General features: G+C 37.6%; 1 protein-coding gene across 1 annotated transcript in view; it reads left to right on the top strand.

The window, feature by feature from the left end:
• Nucleotides 1–27,321, top strand: part of VWA8 (von Willebrand factor A domain containing 8) — a 355,373-nt gene that overhangs the window by 115,282 nt on the left and 212,770 nt on the right. Inside the window, exons 13-17 of the mRNA XM_058670689.1 lie at nucleotides 7,567–7,727; nucleotides 9,986–10,099; nucleotides 13,299–13,467; nucleotides 16,136–16,213; nucleotides 25,280–25,395. Of these exons, the coding sequence (XP_058526672.1) occupies nucleotides 7,567–7,727; nucleotides 9,986–10,099; nucleotides 13,299–13,467; nucleotides 16,136–16,213; nucleotides 25,280–25,395 (638 nt within the window). The remainder of the gene's footprint in view (nucleotides 1–7,566; nucleotides 7,728–9,985; nucleotides 10,100–13,298; nucleotides 13,468–16,135; nucleotides 16,214–25,279; nucleotides 25,396–27,321) is intronic.

Here is a 27,321-nt window from a genome sequence, read left to right as displayed (position 1 = left end):
GGGCTCGGAGCACTGGACTATAGGGCGTGGGGTGTTCCAGGTGTTCTCTGGAAGCGCCTCCTGTGCAGGCCCGCCCACCCCAGCGCTTGCAGGGGACCGACCGCCCCAGCGCTAGCACGGGACTGCCCAGCCCAGATGGCGTGCTTGGGTTCCTGTGGTATAGCACCGCCCAGCTGAGTGCCAGACCGCAAAGGCACGGGGGAATATCCAATGTGCCTTTTGCCTTTCTCCCAGACACAGTTTTGGCAATTTCAAGGCACTCGCCCTGTGTCTCTAGAGGCAGGAGTCTGGGGGTGGGGGAGGGGCGGGGAGAGGAGCACCAATTGTGATCAGGCTTTGTGCATGCCCCTGGGGGGCCAACTCCCGAAGCCTCCAACCCACCACTGTCCCCACCCAACTCTCTCAAACCTCAGGTTCTTGCAGTCTGCCTCTTCCTCTGGTCGGAATTCTCGCCGCAGGTGTGTCTCCCAGCGACTGTGTCCGTTGCTGTTCTCGGCGGGTGCAGGCGGCTGGAACCTGGAGGCTGCGGCTGGGGCAGGTCCCGGCGGGGCTTGGCGACCAGGGTGGGCGGATGCCGGCGGGTCCCGGTGATTCAGGGTCCTGGTGACCAGGGTGAGCAGATGCCAGCGGGTCCCAATCACCGCTGGTCCTCACGGCCACTGCGTCTGCGGGTCGGTCTCCGGATCGGTCGGCGGCTTTCAGTGTCTGCACTCAGAGGTGACTCAGCAGGTCAGGAGCGGAAAGTCGTCTCCCCTGCTCTTTCTTTTGTTTTTTCCCTGGTTGCTCTTCCGAGTTGTGTGGATTTTTTTGGTTCCACACTGTCCAGGGAACTTCACGTTCTTCTCCCTGTAGTTCTATGCTGCTCCACTTACTCTTTTGTCGCGTTCTAGCCCTCTCTGTCTGTGAGCTCTCTCACAGTCTTCCTCCTATGTCGGCCATTTTCTACCTTTATAGTACTCGAAGGTTAGTAGCTGACAGAGAGTATCTGATTGGGTGTTTTAAACAAATAGGTATAACATTTTATATACCTGCAGTGTCCTTAGCCCTCAGTTTTGTTTGTTGCTTTGTTAAGATAACCAAGTGTTGACACATTGTGAGCAAGATAGTGGATTTGATTTCTGGTTAGCTTCAGCCCAAGAATTTTGTTCTATGTTCATAGAATAAATCTTTTTTTTTTAAAGATTTATTTTATTTTTATTTCAAAGTCAGATATACTGAGAGGAGGAGAGATAGAGAGGAAGTGGAGCTGCCGGGATTAGAACCAGCGGCCACATGGGATCAAGGCGAGCACCTTAGCCACTAGGCCACGCTGCCAAGCCCCATAGAATAAATCTTAAACTAGAGCAGAGCATCTTGAAATAGGTCCCTGTGGCTATAATGAATAGAGCTGAAAATGATTCACTTCTTTCTATTGATAGCAGCGTAACTTAAAATAATCGTGGTAGACTTGTAATGTCAACATCTCTTCTTATACATAAAAGGGATCTTTGTTTTATATGCAACAGGTTAAAAATAGTTCTTCAAAAGAAAAACGTGAGGGAGAGGCACAAGAGAGTTTACAAATAATTTTACAATATATGTAGAAGGAGAGGCCTTTATGAGATCAAACATAAATGACACTGAGGAATGTTGGCAGCGTGCCTTGTGTTCTGTTCACTGAGCATACTTAGACTCTGTAAATAATGGCTTTGTTTCTATTCTAGGAGCTAAAAATTATTAACATTCTGTGTTTATACAATATTTATGCAGTACTCTGCCGTTAATAGATATGGACATAATTCCTTAGTACAAAGTTGATGGCTTACACCAGCTAGTCTTTATGTGTACACACTATTTTATTCACTTGAATTCCAGGTTTTCTTTGTGTTTATTCTACTGGTTGGTGAAGTTTTGCTTTAAGTAATAGTAAGCAAAAATTACTTCAGATGTAGAAAACAAAATCTGTAGAATTATAGCTGATTTCTTTGAGAAAGCAATCTCATTCATAATTTCTGTTTTCCCCTGGTAAAAGTTAGTGCCCACTGTTTTCTTTTTTAATTCTCAATACCAAAATGAAGAATCATATCCACATGGAGATATTCTTGCTGTTAACTAAGATATTTTAATCTTTAGCATTTGTATTTTTTATATTAAAGCAATAATGGAGGCTAGTCTTGTTTGGTGTCATTTCATAGAATAATTAACATCATAGTCACTACTTCTCTGCCTTTTTCAAAGAAATTGATTGGGACTTTAATCAGAAGTTAATTGATTTAGGAACTTGCACAATAGCCTAGTGGCTAAAGTCCTTGCCTTACACATATCAGGATCCCACATGGGTGCCGGTTGGAATGCCAGCTGTTCCACTTCCCTCCACCTCCCTGCTTGTGACCTGGGAAAGCAGCACAGGACGGCCCAAAGCCTTGGGATCCTGCACCATGTGGGAGACCTAAAAGAGGCTCCTGGCTCCTGGTTTTGCATCAGCTCAGCTCTGGCCATTGCAGCCACTTGGGGAGTGAATCAGCAGATGGAAAAATTAAAATAATAATTAATAATAATAATAATAATAGATTTGTGAATGTAGTCAGAGATACACATATTTAGTACATTTTCTATTTACAGCATATTCTTGGATTGATCAATCCAGACACGCTCTTTTCTGTAGAATTTCTTTTACTGTGCTTTGTCCCTGTGTATGTAATAACATTTTGAGGACAAGATTATTTTTGTCGTTCTACTTGGGTACTTTCTGAAACTCTTCTATTTTCTTGTATGTGATAGAAATTTACATAATTTTCATGTGGTTGAGGTCATATTCTATATGCAATTTGATATCCTATTTTGCTATAATCATTTCCCATCAGAAAAATTATATTACAGTATAAAATTTTGTTTCCATATTAATATTCATATTTAAAGAGAGTTAACTCCAATTTCTTTTTCTTTTCTTTCTTTCTTTCTCTCTTTTTACAATTTGTTTTATCTATTTGAAAGGCACAGCTATAAGGAGGGAGAAGCAGAGAAGGGGAAGGAGGTGTTAGAAATGTTTAATCCACTGGTTCACTGTCCTAATGGCTGCCACAGCTGAGTCCTGAACCAAAGCCAGAGGCTGGAACTCCATCCTGGTTTACATGTGGATGGCAGGGGCCAAGATAATTGGGCCACTTTCTGCTATTTATCCAAGGTACATTAGCAGAGAGCTGGATTGGAAGTGGAGAAGCCAGGATTCTAACTTGTGTTCCTAAAGGATGCTGGTGTGGCTGGCTGAGACTTAAACCTTAGGCTGCAGTACCTGGCTCCCCAGTTCTTCATACTCTATAAGTTTACTTCATATTTTCATTTTCCTTCTCAGTGGCATTATACCCTGAAAAAACACTTTAAATTTTATTGTAGTTACTCTATACATAACTATAGTGTGCAGTTGTTTTGTTGAGGTACTAACTTATACCTGACTTTCTCAAGGGAACCTCAGCAGAATTACCTCAGTCCACCTAAGGCTCTTAGAGCATTTAAGGTATTTAATTGCTTTAAGGATAAAATCTGTGTTCTCTGATACATTTCATAATGTTACCCTTTCATTTTAGAAGGACATTTTTATTTTCAATATGATTTCTCCATTGTAAATCAAAAGAGCCTATTTTAAAATGACACAGAAATTTAGGAGGTATATGAATCTTTTCTATGAATCTGAATAAAGGTGAGATGTTGAAGATTAGATTTGATGACTTTAAAGGAACCAGATTTTATGTCTTGTTATTTTGAAATTTCTAAGGAAATACTGAAAGAGGAAATGGCTTGTACTCTGTGATATCATTAGTACTATTTTTATTCTCTGAAGTTCAAAGGTTTCAAGGTTAAGAAACTTATATGCAAAAATGGGGATATTCATATTTAATGTATATTCACATTATGTTTTTTTAAAAGAAGCACACTTGAAGAATGTGTTTCCAACTGCTAGAAAGGGTGCACATATGGAGGGAAGAATAAGGAAATGATACAGAACCATGATATATTTGGTATGTTTTAAAAAATAAAAATGTAAAGCAATCATTTCAAGCTATTAGAACTCAAACATTCTATATTTAAAGATGTTGTTACTTTATCTTAAAGATTAGAAAATTACCAGAAATTAATTTGTGTCTCTGAATCATTCAGACTGTGATGAACTGATTAGGTCCAGTTTTTCTGTGAGGTTTTGCTTCGTGTCCTTGCACTTCACACAATTGAAAATACCTTGCATATAATAAGGAAAATGTTGTTTTATCTTGCAAACTAGGTTCTTAATTATGAAAATGCGCAGCTTATTTTAAAGGGAATACTTTTCCATCCCCCTGAGGAGGGTTTTTAATACAAAATTATATTAGAAGTGAAGGATGATGGATCTTTTCTAACATGATGATATGCAGAGAGGTTAAATCCTACACCAAACTGAGCAGCTACTCTAACAAGAAATGCACAGGGCTTTTCATTTTCTATGCCTGTAGTGATGGGAAAAGAAGGAATTATTTTTGGTCTGTGATTCTGGTTGGAATCGAAAGCTTTGGGCTATGTTGATCTGTTAGATCTTGTTGTATAGCAATAAGTAATCACTTTCTTTTACTTTGGTAGATTCTCCATGTTTTTCCATTTATATTAGTAGGGAGCTGTATTAGAACTAGTACATCTAGAACTTGAACTGGGAGGCCAGTGCTGCCGGGCAGCAGTGTAACCCACTGTGCTTAGCACTGGGTTCTCAAAGTTATGCTGTTTTGCTTGTGTTTTTTGTGTATCCTCATGCAGTCTCATAAGTCCTGTTAGAAAAAGAAGGAAGTGTGATAAATGGGACAGAAATTCACCTGGGAAATACCTACATAATAATAATGTTAACACAACAATAATGATGATTTAAAAAAAAAAAAAACCAGATGGACCTACACAGTCAGAATCTTTAGGGTGGTGGGACCTAAGCTTATATGTCTTTCATCAGCTCTTTAGCTGTTTTTGATACAAATGTCTGATTTTTAATCACTCTGCTGGAGCATGTTATCTTTTAATTTTTAGTGTGTTGTGTCATGTAACTCTATATGACATTTTTTCCTGGAATAATCACTGTCAAGAGTTTTTCTTATATTTTCCTCTTTTAATATTAATATTGACTTTTTTATTACATTGCATTATGTGACACAGTTTTATAGGTACTGGGATTCTCCCCACCGCTCCCCAAACCCTCTCCGCATGGTAGATTCCTTCACCTTGCTGCATTGCCACAGTTCAAGTTCAGTTGAGATTCTTTCATTGCAAGCATATACCAAACATAGAGTCCAGCATCTTATTGTCCAGATAAGTTCAACAGCTTCTTGGGGAGACCATCTCTGGTCTGAAGGTAGAGCCGGTAGAGTGTCATCCCAATCAATTAAAAGCCCCAACATAACATCAGCAACAATTTATAATGTTATGGAATTAGTGGACAGAGTATTAATATTGACTTTTTAAAGTTGGATCCAAGGACCACAGCTGTGGCACTGCACATAGAGTTTCCACCTGGGCCACTAGGATCTCATGTGGGTACAGGTTTGTGTCCCTTTTGTGATCCATCTCCATGCTAATACTCCTAGAAAATTAGAGAAAAATAGCCCGAATACTGGGCCTCTGCCCAAGAGATCCACTTGGTGATCCACTTGGTGATCCACTTAAGGATGCTAGTTTCAGTATGGCCCATCTCCAGCTGTTGTGACCATTTGGGGAGTGACCCGGGAGTAGAAGCTCACTTGGCCTCCCTATGCCCCTCCTTCCCTCTCTCTCAAGGTCTCTCTCCCTGTTCCTTTGTCTCTTACTCTTTCTCTCTAACTCTTCCTTTCTAATAAAGAAATCTTTTTAAAAAAGATTTTATATGAATACAAATGTTCAAAAATATATATCTGCATATATATATCCTATATATACATACTTGATTTCTTTACGAATTTCATTATCAAAGCAACCTATAAACAATTATCTTTACTTTGTCTTTTATTGTTGTTGTTTGCTGAGCAGTCAGTCTGTTTTAGCGCAGTCCTCAATGGAAATTAGCTATTCCTACCAGGCACTGTCTCACTAAACCCTGCTGACAGTGATGAATTTGGTCTTGACCATTATAGCTTTTGGCAGCATAAAATCGTACTACTTACGATGTTTGTACAGAATTTAAAATTCATAAATGGAGGAGTAAATAAAATTAATAAATTGGTCCAAATTTTGATAATGTATCAAAGTCATCCCTTTATGGCTATGGGAATTTGCTGAATTCAAGTGTTATTATTTCCTTATTGCCCTTATGTTTCAACAGAAGTCTATTCATATGTCCTAAGTCAGTATTTTGTTGATTAAAAGGCTGAAATAATTAAGAGTTCTACTTTAATTTTGCTTTTAAAACAGACTTATTGCTAGTGCAAACAAAAGCAAATTTCATTGGTTTTTCTATCTGCTTAAAACTTGGAATGCTAGAGCAGGCACTGGTTTGGATGCTGGTTCCATGTTGGAATTATTGGATCTGTCATTCTACTTTCCAGTGTGTGACTCTAACTTTTCTGCTAATGCAGATTCTTGGAGGTACTGGTGATTGGTGACTCAACCTGTTGGGTTCTTACCACCTATAGGAAACCAGGATTGAGTTCCCTGCTCCAGATTTTGGCCTTACTCGTCCTGGCTGTTTTGGGCATTTGGAGAGTCAACTGGTTGATAGGTGCTCCCCCTTTTCCTCTCAAATAAATAAAGAGAATTTTTAAAAAGAACTTGAGTTGGGCATCAAAGAATTTATGAAAGACTTTAACACTTCAAATGAAAGCACCTGTACAAGTTTAACTTTTCTTTGATGTAAGTGATATAAAATGCATATGGAACTGGTAACAACATCATCAACTTCAGAGAAAGAACATCTAAAAAGAAAGTGGTTTATATTTTATGGCACCATAATTTTACAGCAGATCAATTTTTGTATGCCATGACTACTAATAGTTTGCGTAAATCTGATGCACTATTTTAGTGCTAGCACACTGTGTGTGTGTATGCCTTTAAAAATTACATGTAAGTGCCATATTACTCTTTCTGAATTCCTGTACCTTATCTGATGACTGTCCTCCCTGGATTCAGGCCTTTTCAAATATGATAGACTGTGATGGTCCCTAGCTTGGCTTTTTGGAAGAACTCATCAAATGAGAAAAATGCATTCTTAATAAGCATCTCTGATTATTTATATTGTAGGAATTCTTATTTTAAAATGGAATGTACACATTTTGGTCCCTGTGAAAGTAAAACTGATTGAACTAAAGAAAGATGGAAATTACTGTCATTAAATAAATGAACATTTTAAGTAGGAGGGAAATGCAAAATAAACAGAAAAGGTGGGGAGAACCCTCACTCCTACTCTATTTTAATTACTAATAGGAGGAACCCTCAAATGAGCAAAAGGGGTTTTCTGAAGATCTTTCTGTTTTTGTGTTGGGGATAACTTCCCCATTGTTTTATATGTTGATGTATCACAGAGAATGACTGTTTAATAGATAAGCTACCATCCATGTTTCAAAAGTTAATTCCCCGTGTCCTTTGCTGGGTGCTGGGGATTGATTTTAGGATATGACCGCACGTGATCTGCTGCAGCAGAGATACACTCTTCCGAATGGAGACACTGCCTGGCGGGCCTCACCTCTTGTGAATGCTGCCCTGGAGGGCAAGCTGGTCTTATTGGATGGTATTCACCGGGTCAACACTGGCGCACTTGCTGTATTGCAGAGGTTTGTATGAGCCACAAAAAACAAAACACACACCCACATATAATACAAACTTCAGCAGTTGACATGGAAACCTCTCAGTTCTCCTTAAATAGTGGGTTTTGTAGATTCTGAGAAATTCATGATTTTATATCTACGTGGAATGGCTGACTTTCATTATTACAGACACACAGTAATATTCCAGTTGACATTTTGGAAAAAGTCACTGATAAAACAGAACATTTTCATAATAGTTCTAAAAGTTTTTTATTAACTTTTTACATATGCAGATTTTTATTTTATTTATTTTTATTTATTTTTTATTTTTATTACAAAGTCAGATATACTGAGAGGAGGAGAGACAGAGAGGAAGTGGAGCTGCCGGGATTAGAACCAGCGGCCATATGGGATCAAGTTGAGGACCTTAGCCACTAGGCCACGCTGCTGAGCCCCATAAGCAGATTTTTAAATGCAGCAAATCTCAAGCTGAAGTTTCTTTAATGGGTCATAGTTTTACTGTTACGATACTACCTGTGAATCGTAAGTCTGCATTATTCACTGATCTGGTTACAAAGGAGGAAGGAGAAAATGTATTTCTTATATAAAATATGTAATAGTTACTATATATAGACCGAAATGCTCATTTTATATGTTATAAACTTTGATTTTCTATAATCATTGCTTTCTTATTTCAGTTTAAGTAGATAAAAATAGACTCACATTCCTAAAATTTATCTAGAACTTAACGTTGAGGGAGAACTCTTAATGCATAACTTTATATGGAAAGTGTTCTTACCTGTATTACTTTAGGAGATTAATTATACTGGTTTTTAAATTTCATCTTGGTTTTATAATTTGTAATTATGTGATATTAAATTTTGAATTGTAAATAAAAGTCAACTAGAATATACCTTTTAACTCAAGAAATGTGATATTAAATTTTGAATTGTAAAGAAAAGTCAACTAGAATACACCTTTTAATCCAAGAAACTGTTTCAAGATTTTGTTCCTGACAAGGTGCAAGCACTAAATATCATTAGAATTCAGAAGCTTTGTATTGATACTGATTCAATTTGAAAGCATTTGAAAATTTTGACGGTAAATTTTTAGTGTTTAAGAAGCATTTCATAAATTTGCAATGTTTTTTCTCCCAGTTTGACAAATGTAGATACCATGAAATAATACTAGTCCCCTATTGTTGAATATCTCTTACATGTTTAGCTAAATAGTAACAGTTGCAGCTCCAGCCACCATTTATTGAATACTTACTCTGTGCTGGGTACCGTGTTAGGCCAGTACTTCTCCCATTCTCAACCCTTGAACTACCTTGTGTTAGGGGAATTTTAAAATCCTGATGCCTGGACTATATCATCACAAATTCCGATGTAGTTCGCCCAATGTGAGGTCTTCACAGGAACGTTTTTAAACACTTCCCAGAAGACTCTAATGCATAACCAGGACTGAGACCAGCTATATTAAGCATGTGTTTTAAACACATATTAAGTGTTTAATTTTTGCATCAACAGTTTGAGTCTGGTTTAAATTGCCTTAATTTTATAAAAGATAAATGTTTAAAGAGGTGGAGTCATCAGCTAGTAGTGGGACACAAACCCAACCCTAACCCAGCACCAAGTCTGACTATTCCACTCCTCATGCCCATAACCTCTATATAATAGATTCTTCCCTCTTCCAAGTTCCTATCGAAGGGAGATTTTGGGTCACAACTCTATCATGGGCATCAAGAGATTTGGTGGTTGGTGATTTTCAACTGATGTAGCATTGAAGACAATGCTACTTGTGGTATAATGAGGTTTCCATTTGTGTTGGCATATGAAATAACAATATATTATATTCTTATGAAGATTTTGGATAGTTTAAATCCTATGATGCCAAGAGAAATATTTTTATAATAAGATCTCTTAAACATGTTTCTTAACGAGACATACTAACTCTCAAGGGAGTGTGTGCCAGCTGGCTTTTGCATCAGTACTCATATGTCTCCTGGTAATCCAAGGAAACTCATTCAATTGTTTTCTTTCTTCTTTTTCAACCGTTTCCTCTCCATTTCTACCTCCTTCCCTCTATCCACAATTAGTATTCATGACTACTTCCCTCTATTACAGAGTCTAGTGGTTTTCCCAACTTGAAATCATAACTTATCTACAAAAATTAGTGAATTCCCCAAAATTATAGATTTAAAACATTGACTGGTTTCTATTACTATTAATGTTAGTGTTTAAAGCTGGTTGATCTTGTTTCCTGACCTTTGCTTATTTGGTTAGGTTAATCCATGATCGAGAGCTGAGCCTCTATGATGGCTCGAGGCTGCTGAGAGAAGACAGGTATCAGCGTTTAAAAGAGGAGCTACAAATGTCTGATGAGCAGTTACAAATGAGGTAATGTGGAGACACTCTTGTTCTTTTTGTTAAGTTAAAATTGATATTCTTCCTAATTTTCTGGATTAGTATCAATCCCAAATGACTATGAACAGCTAAATAATTTGATGTCATGGGCCTTCTAACAGCCACTTTCTCAAAACTTGCTTTCTTAAAACTTGCTCTATACTGTTAGCTTTGCCTTTAAGCAGTTGTTTAAACCTTTTATGTGAACATGGTTTTAAACAACTGCTTAAAGGCAGTTCCTCCTCCATTGCCCTACCAACCCAGTTTTTACTTTGTGTCCACTCCGCAAAAATAAAAGCTACACACACAATTAACTGGGTCAGCTTTCCTCAGTAGTCATCAGTAATTATTGGTGTTTGCCACCCGATGTTAGATGAGGCATTGTGGCTGACTTAAACATTTCTTCCAGAGATGTTGCAAACAATTGCAATGTATGAAACTTGATGGAATCTTAGAAGAGAGATACTAATGAAAATAGCTATAAAAAATTAGAAAAGTTTAAATATGGACTGTATATAAAGTGGTTTCAAAAACCTTATGGAAAATTAAGTTGAAAGATAATGAACATTTTCAAGGAACTTTTTTTACATACTGTTGTAGAATTAGCATGACATTTCGTACATGTCACAAATGTATTCTGCCTATGATGGAGACTATTTTTATTCCTCATAGATGGTTATTTACTAACATGATGAAATTCAAATTAAAATAGTTTCAAATTCTTCAGGGGAAAACGTGTGGGCTGTGTGCATATAAACACAACACACAGAGAAAAAGAGAGAAGAATCTTGTGTCTTGTTGCAAGACATCAAGGATACATACCATGGACATAGTGGTTAGAAGTAGCATAATGCCACACAACATCAGCTATGCCTGAAGTTCTCCGAGGAAGTAAGGACCAAAATAGAAATGCTTCCTTTTATGAAAAAAAAAAAAGACTTATTTTGGGAAAAGGAGTACAAATACTCTAGGCTGCTAAATATGTCCCTTCCTGCTGTTGTCCTCTTCTCTCCTCCCTGCCCCCCAGATATAGGAAGCAGAAAAAGAAAATTGGAAATAGTGGTCTAATCAACTTCTTCCTATTCCTCAACCCATCCCACCCTAATCAGTGGTCTACATGGGCATGTACCCTTCTCAACTATGTAATCATCATAAAAAATAAAATTTAAAATAAAAAAAGAAGAAAAAGCTTCTGGACATTTTTATTTTGGAAACAATTCTGAGCGTTTCCATGGTCAAGAAAAAATTTTAAAAGTACTTGTGAAGGGTACAGTTATTATTGTATGAGAATAGTTTAAACATTTGTAGAAAAATGGAATTAAAACTTGTATTTTGATGCCAAAATAGTTTGAAATCCATGCATATTTTTCCATAAAATTTTTGAAGTTCACTTATATATATATATATATGGATTTCAAAAAAAATCTATCAAAATGAAATCATTTTTCATCCTGTGATCCATGAACTTTTCAAATACCCTCAAGTGTTCTGTGTTTTTCCTTTTGATACAGAGAATGCATTCCCCTCACAAATACGTAGGTTTGCCACCTATTGGGATAAAATGGACTGAATTCCTGTGAGGCAAACCTACGTATTAGTGAGGGGAATGCATTCTCTGTATCAAAAGGAAAAACGCAGAGCACTTGAGGGCATGACTAGAATTGTCACTACCGTTTCCATGGGTGCACATTAGCAGGAAGCTAGAATGAAAAGCACAGCTGGGACACGCAGCCTGGCATTCTGGTGCAGAATTGCACGTCCCAAGCTGCATCTCACTTGGACTTCTATTACAATAGTGAAGGCGAAATGCCAGTTACAATCCTGTATTTTTGTATGTCTGAAGATTTTGATATGTGTTTCACTTTCATCCCTTGTCTTAGCAATTGTGCTCTCCTCTAAGAGCATATTATGTTAGGTTACTTAATAGAACTGAAAAAAATACAGAATCATTTACATGATTACATCATAATGGTGTTTCTAGATATGTTAAAGATATGTCAAGACATTTCATAAACCAGGGATCTTATTTTTTTTAAGATTTATTTATTTCTATCGAAAAGGTAGATTTACAGAGAGAATGAGGGACAAAGAGAAAGTTCACTTCCCAAATGCCTGCAGTAGCCAGAGCTGAGCCCATCTGAAGCCAGGAGCCAAGAACCAGCAGCTTCCTCTGGTTCTCCCATGTGGGTGAAGGGACGCAAGGCTTTGGGCCATCCTCTATTGCTTTTCCAGTCCATAATCAGCAAGCTGGAAGGGAAGTGGGGCATCCAAGACACAAACTGGTTCCCATATTGAATCCTGGTGCAATCAAGGCAAGGATTTAGTCACTGTGCCATCACATGTCCAAATGTCATTGCATATTCACATGCTTACTCAGATTTCCTCACAGAGATTCTGAAAGAGATCGATTAAAAAATCATAACATTTTCTGTAAAAATGATGAACAATGATGATGGTTGAAGCTGAATCAATCCAAAACCAGGAGCTTCTTTTGAGTCTCCCACACAGGTACAGGGGTCCAAGGACGTGGTCCATTCTCTGCTGTTTTCCCAGGATGTAAGTAGGGAGCTGGATGGGAAGTGGAGTAGCTAGTACATGAACTGATGTCCACATGGAATGCCAGTGATTGGAGATGGAGGATTAGCTTGTGAGCTACCTTACCGGCTCCTTAAATTTGAATTTCTGTGCTGCTTATATTTCCTGTGCTTTAAACAGTTTGGTTGAGGCTGACATTGTGGAATGATGAATTAAGCCACTGATTGGTATACTCCATCCTATTTCAGGGTAGCCACGACTCAAACTGTTACTCTCGGTGTTTTTATGATGGACCTAGATTAGGCTTCTAGCAAGACACAAAATTTTGAGGGCATTTAAAATAAAAAAGGAGGGCCATGTAATGAATACAAACTAGATAAAAGTTTATTCCAGGAGGCTATGAAGAAAATTTTGTTGTAGGCCTGATGACATCTCAAAGCAGTGGTTTGTGCTGCGGCTGGATTTCATATTTGGCTGTTGTACATTGATTTATACCAGTAGATAATTGTTTTGCTTGCATTAATCTTAGGTTCTTGGGATGTTCTGATTTAAAAAAAAAAGCTGGATAATAGCCTTGACATTGTTAACAGAATGACAAGTTACTCTGACCAAATTTCTAATCTGAAAGGTGGTTTTCTGATTTTTTTTTCTGTTTCAGGTCTATTTTTCCTATCCATCCCTCATTCCGTATCATTGCCATGGCAGAGCCCCCTGTTATTGGAAGCACGGCACAGCAGTGGCTGGGACCAGAATTGTTAACCATGTTCTTTTTCCATTACATGAAACCTCTTGTCAAAAGTGAAGAAATGCAAGTAGTTAAAGAAATGGTAAGAATGAGGGCTGCTCTAGTCTCATATCTAAAGCTGCTTTCCTGTTTAAGGTGCTCTGAAACATGAGCAGAGTTGAAAATGTTTAGCATATTCCCCTATTTACTTCCATGTTTTTTCACATAATGGTTGTAGAGCTCTGGTTCTTTTTTTTTTATTTATTATTTTTAATTCATTAATTACATTGTATTATGTGACACAGTTTCATAGGTACTTGGATTCTCCCCACCGCTCCCCAAACTCTCCCACCATGGTGGATTCCTCCACCTTGTTGCATAACCACAGTTCAAGTTCAGTTGAGATTCTTTCATTGCAAGCATATACCAAACATAGAGTCCAGCATCTTATTGTCCAGTCAAGTTCAATGGCTTCTTAGGTATACCCTCTCTGGTCTGAAGACAGAGCCAGCAGAGTATCATCCCGATCAATTAAAAGCTCTGGTTCTTAAACTCTAACAATTTAAAGAATATTCTAGAGGCTTTGGTAAAAAAAAAAAAAACAAAAAAACATTTGTGGAGTCCATGGTTGTAGTAGTGGAGCCAGTAGATCTGGGATGGTTACATGAGCATCTAATAAATCTAACAAGTTCTCAGATGATGTTCATGCTGCTGGTCTGGGTACTGCATTTTGAGAACCATAGATATAGGCTGTCCTTTTCTCTTTCTTCGTAGAGAGGCACTTTGGGAATTCCATTTGCTTTTATATTTAACCAAAGGTGACTGCTGTAAGTTACTACTCTAAATGGAGGCCAAATATATTATCATGCATTATATTTGATAGAAAATGCTAAGTGGTCCTTTTATCTCAGGACTGCAATATATTGTGTACTTAACCTGAATCATTATCTTGTGCTGTTGGTGTGTGTGTGTAATCCATTCTTTCCACGTCTGCCTTAACGAAGCAATGTGTTAGCATTTGTGGAGTTCTAGAACTGTACTGTTCAATGTTATAGCACTCACCAAATTAAGAAAAATTATCTTAATTCAGTTTCACAGTAACATTGCAAGTACTTAATAGCCAAATGGGGGATTTTTGACTGTTGTGTTAGCATAGATAAAAAATATTCCCTTTATCATAGAAAGTTGTGCTATTCTAGTCACTAATAATGAACTTTTTATAAAAATGCACTAATTCCTTTTGAGATAACCCAATGAACTGGATAATTTTAGGTTTTGTTGTGAGCATGCTTGAGGTAATGGTGTAGGCTTTGGACTTTGATGAGTTTGGCTTTAAATGTCAAATTCACTTCCTATTAGCTTCCAGATCTTGGAAAAATTATTCAACCAGAACTTATTCAATCGAAAATGAACATAATTTCTACTTTGTACATCACATGCTTAGTTTCAAAAATAAGTGAGTTAAGGTATATATGGAATAGAATCTGGAATTTTAAAAACTTTTCCCATGGTTCCTTAAAGAACCAGAAGAATCCTGATGGAGATTTTCTTTTCTTTTTCTTTTAATATTTATTTATTTTTATTGGAAAGGTAAATTGGATTTACAGAGATGAGATATAGAAAGATCTTGCATTCACTGGTTCACTCCCAAATGGCCACAATGGCCAGAGCAGAGCCTATCTGAAGCCAGGAGCCAGGAACTACTTCTGGGTCTCCCGTGTGGGTGCAGGGTTCCAAGGCTTTGGGCCATCCTCTACCGCTTTCCCAGGCTACAAGCAGGGAATTGGAAGGGAACGGAATCAGCCAGGACACAAACTAGTACCATGGTTACATTACTCCAGTCATTGTTCAAATATTTCCTTCTGCTATTTTAAGTTTAAAATTTTAAACTTATTATTATTGAAATAAAATTACTTATAGTTTAATTCTATCAAATATTTAATAACATTAAGAGTTATTATTTAAAGAGAGTCTTATATGTTACCTGGAAAACTGCACTCGTGAAGTCATTGACATATTGGTCATGGCCCTCCAATCTGTTTTAATAGTCCTTGGAAAAGCTGACACTTTTGTGCCTGTGTCACATAGTAGATATAAATTGATTACTAAATAAGCTAATTTTGTTTCTGTAGAAAAATGCCCAAATTAAAATTTAAAGCAATTATGCTGAAACTAAAAAGAAAAAATTTGAAGTTTTTTAAGGCTACACTATCTGCAAGTTTTTTTGTTTGTTTAAATCCTTCATTAATTAATTGATTTAAGAGAGAGCTCTCATTTACACATTTACTCCTCAGATGTCCACAAAGCAGAATCTGAATCCCGGTTTCCCGCATGGGTGGTAGGGACCCAAGTGCTTGAGTCATCGTCTGCCACGCCTCTCTATGTGCTGTGTGTAAGCAGGAAGCTAGACTAGGGAGCTGAATCAGGAAGTAAACCCAGGCATTCTAGTGCCTTCAAGCACCAGCCTTCATAGTCCACTTTGAACATGAGTTAGAGATTTCTCTCAATTCTATCCTAATGATTAAATTGTAAAAGAAGAAGAAAGCCTTATGTTTAATGGCTGGATTGTTAAGGGAGAAAGAAGCACAGGCTTCAGTGTTTTTTGGATAGTTGAATTAAGTAGCTCATATATACATGAGTTAACTATGGGGCTAGTAATTAGAGACTTTCTGAGTACTTAAATCTAATGTTATTTATGAAGTGTCACTTTCTATTTGAGGAGATGTTCCAATTTTATTCTCTTTTTTTTCCTCAATTCTCTCATAATACAGGTCCCAAACACACCTCAGGAAGCTTTGGACAAGTTGTTGTCATTTACTCACAAACTCAGGGAGACCCAAGATCCAACGGTATGCCTGCTTTTTTTCCATGGGATTCTCTAGTATTGACATACTGAGGCTTCTTAGAGTTCAGTGATGTGAAGTCTATTTCTTAAACTGTTATTTTTATCACTTAACGATTTGCAGTACACATATGTTTTTTTTCCTTTAGTGTTAGTGTTTTAACATTTCTTCCAGCTCCTCATGGCTTATGTTGCAGAAAACGACTTCTAGTTCCAGAACAGCACTCGTTGTTCATGGAAGTCTGTTCTGTTTCCCCACCAGCTCATCTGCTAAGCAATGTTACCTATTTTTACAGCTTCAAATACCACCTATAGGTTAGGTCTGTTTTTGTATTTTCAACTTCTGACTTACCTTTTATAATTAATCAGAATTTCCACCCCAGGGTGGATTGGTAGAAAGATATAAAGCTGTCACTCCAACTCTGTCAGTCTTGGCATTAATTATAAAAGGGAATTAGTGCCAGGTTTCTCATGAGAAAGTTACAATGTTTAACCATGGAAATGTATACTATTAGGGCTTTTGTGTGTGTGTGTGTGTGTGTGTGTTTACTTTTCATCTTGATGATGTGAGATCAGTATAAATTCAATATATCTTATACAACAAAACTGTCTTTGTCTCTTAAATCTATTCCTGTTTCTAATTTAATTTCTTGACTTTGTAGAAAAGCTATCTACCATATTGCCCAAGTTAGAAAACCTTGGCATCGTTGTCAGTTCCTTGCTTCCCTGCTGTCTTTGCTTAATCTGAAAGCAGATCTTGACAGTTTAGCATCTTGATATCTCATCTGTTCTTGTATCTATAGACAGTTGTTGTCCTAGTATCAGATTCCATAATCTTTTTCCCTGAAATAGTGTTATTTCTTCTTTACTGCTCCCTTCCCCAATCATTCGTTCATCATAAGGAGCTTTATTAATATCCATAGCTGTTGTCATGAATTATCAGAAATTTATGACTTAAAATAATTTATTTTCTCACTGTCTTTGCATCCAGAATCTGAAATCAGCATCATAGAGCCAGAATCAGTGTGTCCACAGGGTGGTACTTCTTGGGAGATTATAGCGGGGAGTCTTTTCTGTGCATCTTCCAGTTTTGAGTTGCCTATGGCATTCCTTGATTTCTGACCCCATCATTTCAGTCTTGCTTCTGTCTCCACCTCACCTCATCTTCTTCCCTGTGTCTATGTCCGATCTCTCTCTGCCTTCCTTCCTTACCATGATATAGTACCAGGAGCTGCATAGCAAAGCTTTGGTGAATGACGGACCACATTGGCAGTGGTATCCTTAAAGTAATGCTCTGGCGGGTGTAGGGATTGTGTGAGCTGCTTCATAGAAGCAGAGTTACTATGCATTTTCCAGGTAGCTCTTCTGGCTGGGCTCCTGGTCTGTGATGACTCTGGGACTCACAGCTCAAGAGCTAGGATTGCTCATCTGAGCTAGGGTGGTCTCTGCTGAGGCTCTTCTGTTTACCTTTATTGTACACTGGGGATTCTGCCAGCCATGGGACTAAAGCCATGGTTGCTAATCGATTGACAGTATTCCTCTCTCTGTAATCTCACCAGGTTTCTGTGTTCCAGAATTCCTGTTATTCTCTTGCTACTTTCTGCTGTTTTTCCTCAGGCATATACCTCATGACTCAGCTGCTTCATTGTTGATTAGGTTCTTCTCTGTGGAAGAGGCAGTGAATGCTGAATGTCTGTTTAGCCACCCTGAAATTCCAACCCTATAATATTATAGAGGAGCTGAAAAATCTCCCATCTAGTAACCATGTGGCTATTGCAATTCATACTATGATGCAATGATCTTATGATTCTGATGCAGGTAAAAGCAAACCTGGATGTCAGTCATAATGAATGCAGTCATTTACAATAAATAATACCAGATAATAACAAATGATTATATTACTGATCTGTATATTTAGTATACTACATTTCTTATTTTAAAATAAGTTCCTGCTTACTGAATAGGACTTGTTATAAAACAGTATGCTGTGTTCTACCAGCTGCAGCTTCATACTTTTTATACTTATGGTATCTTTTGATTGTGTAATTATCTTATACTAGGTTTAATTTTGTGTTATTTTAGTCATCATGGTCCTGGAAACTTAAATATCATACTCCCTAGGGTTGTAACAGACTATACATTTATGATATTTGAATAAATACAAAATTATCTAATGACATGTATTTCAGAAGCATCCTCAGTTGTTACGTGGTGCATAACAGCATAGGATAGCACGTGGGACCAGCAGAGCAATCTAAGATAATCTCCTTGTCTCATCATCCTTAAGCTTGTCTTTAATCTTATCTGCAAAGTCCAGTTTCCCATAGAGTACATTGGCAAGTTCCAGAGATTAGGATATGCATGCCTTGAGAGGGAGGGGTCACAGGCTCCCTATTAATTACCTGCAGCATCTCGTGTCCAAATAGGTGTCTTCTTATTCATTCTTTTCAGCTGAATATTGCTCTCCCTGCTGTTCCTCAAGCTCACTAGTGTCTGCCCCTAAATAAGCTGCTTTTCCAACCCTCTCCCCTTTCCCTTTTAGCTTTTTTCTGTTTAAAACTACAGCTGTGTTTGAATGTCTCTGCTTCAGATACTGCCTGGACTAATTCTTTCTCCCTGGGAGCTGGTTGCTATTTCTCTGCTCTGTCAGCTCGCTCTCAGACCCCTCAGGCAGGAGTAACCTCTGTCTCTAGCTTGCTCTCATGCCTCATGACATTTACTTCTTTATTGATCTGTTACTGTTGTTGTACAGTATGTGTTTATCTCCTCAGTGTTTGAACGGATTGAGGTTCAATCTTGTTCATCCTTTGTCTTCCTTTCATTTTCTCAGCCCGATGCCTGGCACTTTGTAGATACCTAAATCTTAAGTAAATGAATGAATAAGTTGATTAATTTCCAATTCATTAACAGATTTCTTTAGCCCTTTCTGTCTGGAGAGCATGGTTTTTAGAAAAGGGTAATTCCTTAAGAGGAAGAAAAACAACTTCTAACCATTTCTGATTAAAGCTTTGGTATTTTAAGCCTTAGATACTAATAAGCAAGCTAATAAAAACACTTTGAGGTATTCTCTTACATTGCATAACCATGGTAACCAAGGGACTGTGCCTTGTAAGATAAAGCTGCAAATAGGAATTTGATATTATATATTAAATATATTAGAAATTTGTAAATGAAAGTATATTCTCAATTTTTAAAGGTAGTAAGTGAGCAAATATTATCAATGAATCAACTCTAAGTATAGTTCTGCTTTTAGGGGAACTAGACATTGTTGTAAAGCATTTGGTGCCATCAGTTTAGTCAACTGATGTTCCTAAAGTTAATGAGAAATGCTTAGTGATTGTTGGAATGGAATGTGAAGGCAGAATTCAGTGCCAGGCTTAGAATGAGATTAGAACGAGGTTGTGTGGTTCCCATCAAGTTATCTTGTTTTAATGGGATTCCTGTTATGAGAATGCTGTGTTGGAGTTAATTATTAAGGATTTTCCATGATTAAAATAGGAATTTTTCATGTTTGTAGGCATTAAAGATATTTCTGAGACATATTTAGCTTCTGGTATGTTTAGTCTTATCAGCAGAATATTAGGTTTTTAAATTTTTAAAACAAATTCAGCATAGTTCATAGATACAATTCTAAGAATATAATATTCTTTTCTTTCTTCCTTTCTATTTTTAGTCTGCAAGATAACATATTTTAAATGTGCATTACAGTAAAAAGGCTTTGTGCTTCACCAAGTAAGAAGTGTAATAAGTAACAGCTAAAAGATTCTAGTTTAGTGGGAATATAGGCAATGGCTATAAACAATAACTGAATGGATAAATGATCATTTCACCCATATACAGTAAGTTTTGAAGTAATTCCTGATCATTAAAACCATGGTATTACATCATTCTTAACCATTTTCTTAACAAAATATAAAACAAAATTTTACAGAACTGTGTTGGTAGCAATCCAGATACGCTGAGGCCCAGTTCTCCCTTTCTCATAGCCAATCAATCGTCAAATCCTTTGAATCATGTGTTGCATCCTGTCTCTCCAACCTTGTTGTCACACCTTTATTGTAGGATTTTAAATATAGGTCTATTAAATGAGGTCGCTTTCTGCTTCCTGTGTCAATTCTCTCTGCTCTATAGCAATTTTAAATTCTACTACAAGATGAGTCTTCCTAAAAATCTTGCTACTACTTTTCACATTGCTTTTAGGAATCAGGTTGAGTAAAATGTCATCCATAGATCCTTTCTCATTTGAGAGCAAGGAGTCCAGTAGAACCTTCTTGTAGAGTAGGCTGGTTTCCCCATGTTCTCCATGTATTTCAGTTCCTATGGCTTTCATGCCTTTGATCCCAGCATTTCTGGTTCCCACTTAAACATTTTAAGACCTTGTAGCAGTTGTTGAGTGCTACATTTATTTTAGTATTGAATGATATGCTGTTTTGAGTTATAATTTATGGTTTCTTTTATTTAAATCTTGTCTCTATGTCTAGAATGCAAATCTGTTATAAACAACATGGATGAAATATTTTCTTGTAAGAGTTCCATCAAACTTAGGTTTTTTTTTTTTTTTAATTAGGAAAAGAGAAAAAGGAGTATACTTTTTATTAGAGAAAAAAAGAGTATGCGGTGGCTATGTTCCTAACATAGTTCCCAAAGTTCTGTTTTATTCTATGTTTTTGAAATATTAATTATAGCGGACTAACATAGCTGAGGATGGAGCTATTTTTTTTCTTCTTTGGGGCAAATAGAGATGACCTTAGTGAAGCCTGGGAAGAAGCAGATGTACAGTGCATCCTTGACCTTCTCCCTCATCCATTCCTAACTCTGTAGTAATTTCACAGAATCTTTTCTTCTAATCCTTTAAGAATTCGGGATAACTGTATTGCCATTATCACTCCTTAATACTCACCCTGACTACTCTGCCCTCTTCATGATCCAGGTGCTTCAAAAGTGCTTTTCTTCTCTGGTTGTCAGTGAGACCCGCTGTTTCCTAATGTTAGGAACTAGGCATGTAATTACTTGGTTCAGTAAGTTTAGGCTAATGGGCATGTCTCAGCTCCTGCTGCAATTGGTTTTCATCCTGGAAAGATTAACTGTTTTGATAATAGTCTGCTGTTTGTGAACGTGAACTGTGTGTGGCCAGTGTCCAGTGCTTCAAAATCATTCTTTCCTAACTGAAAAAAAAATTAAGAGACATGTAAAAACTGTACATTAGTATAAGTACCATATGATGCTTCCGTATGTATATGCAATGTGTATCATCCAGTCAGGATGGCTTAACATTTAACATTGCCTTTTTAAACTTTTAAGAATTTTTATTGTTATTAAAATAATACCATTTTATAGGTATGGGGCATCGTAGGTATAGACAATGGCAGAAAATCTGGTATCAAATTGTCAAGATATGTTTAACAGTTTCATTGAGACTGCTGTAATTCTGGAGTGGAGAAGCAAACTTCAAATGATCTTTACTTCCGGATATTCTAGACTCCATTGTATGGATCATCCCTGAGAATATATGTGTATATTTGTTTACCCATATGTTTATTTTTTGTATTTTTCATACACAATGAAGATTGCCTTATATCAGAGAAAACATATGGTGTTTGCTCTTTTGGAACTAGTTTTTTTCACTGAGAATAATCATTTCCAACTGGCATTACTTTATTGCAAATGGTAGGATTTTATTCTTTTTTCATAGCTGAGGAGTATTCCATGGAGTATACCATGATTTCTTTATCCATTCCTCTCTCATTGGGCATCTGGGTTGTTTCCATGTTTTTGCTATTGTGGACCCATACTACTATAAATACAGGGTTGCAGGTCATGTTTTCATATGCAGATTTCACTTCAATTGGATATATCCCCAGAATGGAAAATCTGGGCCATATGGTAGATCAATTTTCAGTTGTCTGAGCACTTCCATACTGGTTTCCATAGTGGCTGCACTGGTCTGCACTCCCACCAGCAATGGAATAGGGTACCTTTTCCCCTACATCCTCTCCAGCAGGTACTGTTAGTAGATTTCTATATATATATAGTCTTTTCTCACTGGACTTACATGAAAACTCAGAGTGGTTTTTTTGTTTGCATTTCCTGAATAGATAGGTAGCCTAAGCATTTTTTGTGTGTCTACAAGCCATTTGAATTTGTTCTTTTAAAGTACCAGTTCATGGGCCCAATGCAGTAGCCTGGTGGCTGAGGTTCTTGCCTTACATCTGCCAGGATCAATGTGGGTGTTGAATTCTGTCCCAGCTGCGCCACTTCCCATCTACCTCCCTGCTTGTGTTCTGGGAAAGCAGTAGAGGATGGCCCAAAGCCTTGGGACCCTTCACCCATCTGGGAGACCTAGAGGAGGCTCCTGGCTCCTGGCTTTGGATCAGCTTAGCTCCAGCTTTTGTGGGCACTTGGGAAGTTAATCAGTGGACAGAAGATCTTTCTCTCTGTACATCTTCCTTTCTAATAGATATAAATACATCAAAAAATGTTTGCTCATTTTCTTTGCTGGAAAAGGGTTGTTTTTTTGCTGTGTTTCTGAAGCTCTTTGTAAATCCTGGATATTACTGCCCTATCTCTTGTGTAGTGTGCACCTTTTCTCCTTTCCTGTTAGTTGCTTCTTCACTTTTTTGATTGCTTCCTTTGCTATACGGAAGCCTCTCAGTTTGTAGTCCCATTTGTTTATTTTGGCTTTGATTGCCTATGCTTTTGGTGATGTTGCCTATGCTTTTTTTCTTTGCATCAGCTTTTTTCTTTTTTTTAAGATTTTATTTTATTTTTATTAGAAAGTCAAAGTGCTTCACATGTTTTCCTCTAGCTGTTTGATGTTTTCTGGGTGTAGATTTAGATCTTTGATCCATTTAGAACTGATTTCAGCATAAGGTAAAAAAAAAGAAAGAAAGAAAAAAAGGTGGGGTCTTGTTAACATTTCTTTGTACTAAACAACCCAAATCTTAGCTTCAAGTTTTTTTTTTTTTGATTGGGAATATACAGTGCAATAACATAAATACCTTACTGTGTGATAGAATTTATTATTCCTATCTGTAACCTTGTATGATCTTCCCCCTCATTCCCTCTTCTCACCAGCTCTTACTAATCGCCATTACACCTGTAAGTTATGTGAGATCATCCTTTCTTTTTTTTCAGATTGCACACTTGAGATCACGTGATTTCCCTCTTTCAGTGCGTGACTTATTCTACTTATACAATGACCCCTGTTCCATGGACTCACTTTCTGATTTAATCCCCACAAGTGAGGGGTTATTGTTGTCATTTTACATTTTAAAAAATGAAGCCAGATTTTATAGAGAGAGGAAGAGACAGAAAGATCATTTATCTGCTGATTCACACCCTAAACGGCCTCAAAGTCCAGAGCTCAGCTGAACTGAAGCTTGGAGTCAAGAATCTCTTCTGGGTCTCCCACATGGGTGTAGGGTGCTAAGCCTTTGGACCATACTCTTCTGCTTTCCCAGGTCACAAATAGGTAGTTGGATGGGAAGTGGAACAGCTGGAATGTGAACTGCACCTATATGAGATGCTGACACTTGCAGGCGGAGGAATAGCCGATTAAGCCATCGTACCAGCACACACACACACACACACACACACACACACACACACCCATTATTGCCATTTTAAAGATGAGGAAATTGAAGCTTGGGGATGTTAATTAATTTGTCAGCATCACACAACTAGTAAGTGGGAGCTTAATTTGTCTAATTCCAAAGCCAGTAAACTTTATCATTGTGTTATGCTGCCTGCCAGGAGAATTTCAAGTTCAAGTCCACAAGTAGTTGTGTTCTTACTGTATACTGGTGACACTATTAGTGAAATTTGGGGACATGTTAAAAAACAAAGTGGAATTATTCTATCAGTAGAGGAGAGATTATAAGTAGCAAACTGGTATTTAGGTGATAACAAGGCAGAGAGCCTTGTGGTCAGTAGTTTAAGCTGTCCACATCTCTTTTTTCTCTGTTTCATAAATCACAGATTTCCTTAAAGCTTTAAGCATTTTCAAGATATCATAGCAGATTGGTTTTGGAAAAGCAGAGGGAAGAAATAAAGTCAGTATCACATTAAGGCCATTTGTGGATTTGGTCTGAGCTGCGTTATATAACATCCTTCCTCCATGTAACCAACCCCCCACTGCCAAGGTGTGTGTGTGTATCCTTGAAACAACTAAACTACCTGGAGAAAAGGGTTTAATCAAGTGGTTAAGATGCCAAATATATTACCAACATCTCATATCATAGTGAGGTGTCTAAAATCTGCTTCTGGCTCTTGACTCCTGTTACTTACCTGTGCAGGTGCTGGGAAGCCGGGGTGATGGCTAAAGTGGTTGTGTCCTTGCCACCCATGTGAGAAACCTCGATTGAGCTCCTGGCTCCGGCTTTGACCTCAGCCCATTCATTGTGGGTGTCCAGAGTAGATAAAAGCTTGCTCTTTCTTTGTCTCTCTGTCTGCATATGTATTTTTAAATTTTATATATATATATATACACACACACACACTCACACACACAGACACACACACACATAGATTTTCTTTTGGAAAGACAGATAAGATTTATAGAGAGAAGGGGAGACAGAAAGATCTTCGATTTGCTGGTTCACTCCTGAGATGGCTACAACCACTGGAGCTGAACTGATCCAAAGCAAGGAGCCAAGAGCCAGCAATCTCTTCCGGGGCTTCCACTTAGGTGCAGGGTCCCAAGGCTTTGGGCCATTCTCTGCTGCTTTCCCAGATCATAAACAGGAAGCTGGATGGGTAGTGCAGCAGCGGAAACATGAACCAGTGCCCATATGGGATCCTGGTGCTTCAAAATGAAGATTTAACCGTTGAGTCATCATGCTGAGCCCGTTATCAAATATTTTAATGTATTTAATTGAAAAGTACTTCTAAATTTTTTTAATACTAGTCTTCGAGGATTTAAGTGTAAATTGGTTTCTGTTTATTGGTAACACATTAATAGCACATTTAAGTTTGACCTTGTCCTTCAGAAATAATGGACCCTAACAGAAGCCCATTTGAAAGGACTTTTAGCAAGTTGAAACAAGTCTCTAACAAGATGTCTGTTTTTTCATAGGCACAGTCATTGGCAGCATCTCTTTCTACAAGACAGCTCTTGCGTATGGCTCGGAGGCTGTCCCAGTATCCTAATGAGAATCTTCATGGTGCTGTTACTAAAGCCTGCCTTTCAAGGTAACCATGTTTCCCTTTTTTTGCTGAATTCATGTATCCAGGTCTTAATAAGATAAATTATAGTCAGAGATCTGTGAACATGCAAGAAAAAAGGCAGTCAAGCCAGAATGAGGAGACTATATCTTATATTCCAAGGAGACTTTCAAATAGAAAGAAGCGTTAGTGATCCAGTGCTGGATTTTAGTGTCCGTTTCAGGACAAGAGATGTGGTCATGGGTATATTTGAGGTCGAGATGCTGTTGCTGAGACCTCTGCATTAAGGATTATCTTCAAGTGTTCCCTGTCCTAATAGACTACAATGTTCTGCTCACCAGCCCAGAGACATGATGAATCATCAGAACTTGGGATGTGAGGGTGGGAGGAGGACAACAAGCATGTCACCTGTGTCAGCCAGAAATGCAGAGATAAATGTCCATGCAAAAAGGTTAGATGTGGGATTTATAAATCTTAGGATACACACACACACGTACATGCCGCATGTGACACAAGGTAGAGTGTCCTCAGAGAAATGTTTGGGGGTTTTTTGGAGGAAAGAGGAAAACTACTAAGATGTTCTCAGTGACACTTGGCGATACAGAATAACTGGTGAGCCCTGATTGGCCATTGGCGGCAGTTACTTAGTGCAAGTGACAGCAGGCTGTTTTGTTGAGTTGGACTTTCAGGACAATGTGTCATGTTAGTATTCCTAAATAAATGGCCAGCTGTTATTGTGCTGCTAGTTGCTTTGTGAGACTCTTGTTGTGAACTGCAGTTTGGAAAAATGTGTTGTGTGTGACGGCACCTATTACTAACTGCATCATAAAGCAGAACCCTCCCTTTGTGTCTTCCCTGGGTTGATTTTGTTAGAGTGATTGCATTTTGAGTGTGAAGACTTTCAAACATATGAGAAATCAAATGCCAGCATGGCTTAGATGCAGATGTCTACGGACCGTGTTGATAGGATCTGCAGGGGTGACGACCACCAGGAGCTAAATTAACGTAAATACCAACCCAGTATGAATGAATTACCTATAGGCCTTAGTAGAAACCTCAATCTTGAAAAGCAAATCTATAGCAATACCTTATACAGCCCTTGTCTTATCTGAATGAGGTCACTATTAGAAGCCAAAAACCACAGTTATATAAAAGCAAATATTCATGAGAGTGACTTACCAGATATGACGTTTAGAACAAATGGAACTCTAAGAACTCAAAATAGTAGAACAGGTTGAGGCCATCAAATATGCATATTAGCATGATTTTAAAATTAGGAGAAATTAATAACAAAGAATAACAGAGAAGAGAAGGCACTGGTGAATTTGAAAGGAGAGCCATAAAACTTTTTGAAATAAAGAAGATAACCACTGAAATGAAACAAACACATTTAGTGAACAAAGAATAGCTTATGCATTTGAAGAATAATGAACTAGAGGAAAAATAGCATAGGCTGCAGATCAGCCAAATAAAGGGATGGGAAATATAATAGGGCTTTTCACAGACATGAACAACAGGATGAGAAGTTCCATCATATGTCTAAACACAATTTAAGAAGTCAGAGAAAAAATAAAATGAGAGTTAATAATTGTTCAGAGAAATAATGACTAGGATTGTTCTAGTACTGGAAGGCATGGATAGCCTATAGATTGAAAAAGAATATTAATCCCAAAATAGAACAAATAGTGACAAATCTACACCAAAATATATTGTAATGCTACTGTAAAGTTTTAAAGACAGAGATGAAATGAGAAAAAAGAAGAGAACAGAGATTAAGCTGAGACTCTCAGATCAGCAACAATAAGTGCCAGAGAATTTGCATAGGATCATGAAAATATTGAGGGAAAATAACCATTAATCCCAGAAGTATGCCTAACAACATACACTTTCAGTTGAACATCAAGTTTATGATTTCACTTAAACAAGTACCGAAGGATATTTTTCAGCAAGAAT

Source organism: Ochotona princeps, chromosome 12, assembly GCF_030435755.1.
Source record: "Ochotona princeps isolate mOchPri1 chromosome 12, mOchPri1.hap1, whole genome shotgun sequence".
In the NCBI taxonomy this organism is placed as follows: Eukaryota; Metazoa; Chordata; class Mammalia; order Lagomorpha; family Ochotonidae; genus Ochotona; species Ochotona princeps.
Note: the sequence above shows the minus strand (reverse complement) of the source record. Positions and strands in the feature narration are given on the sequence as shown.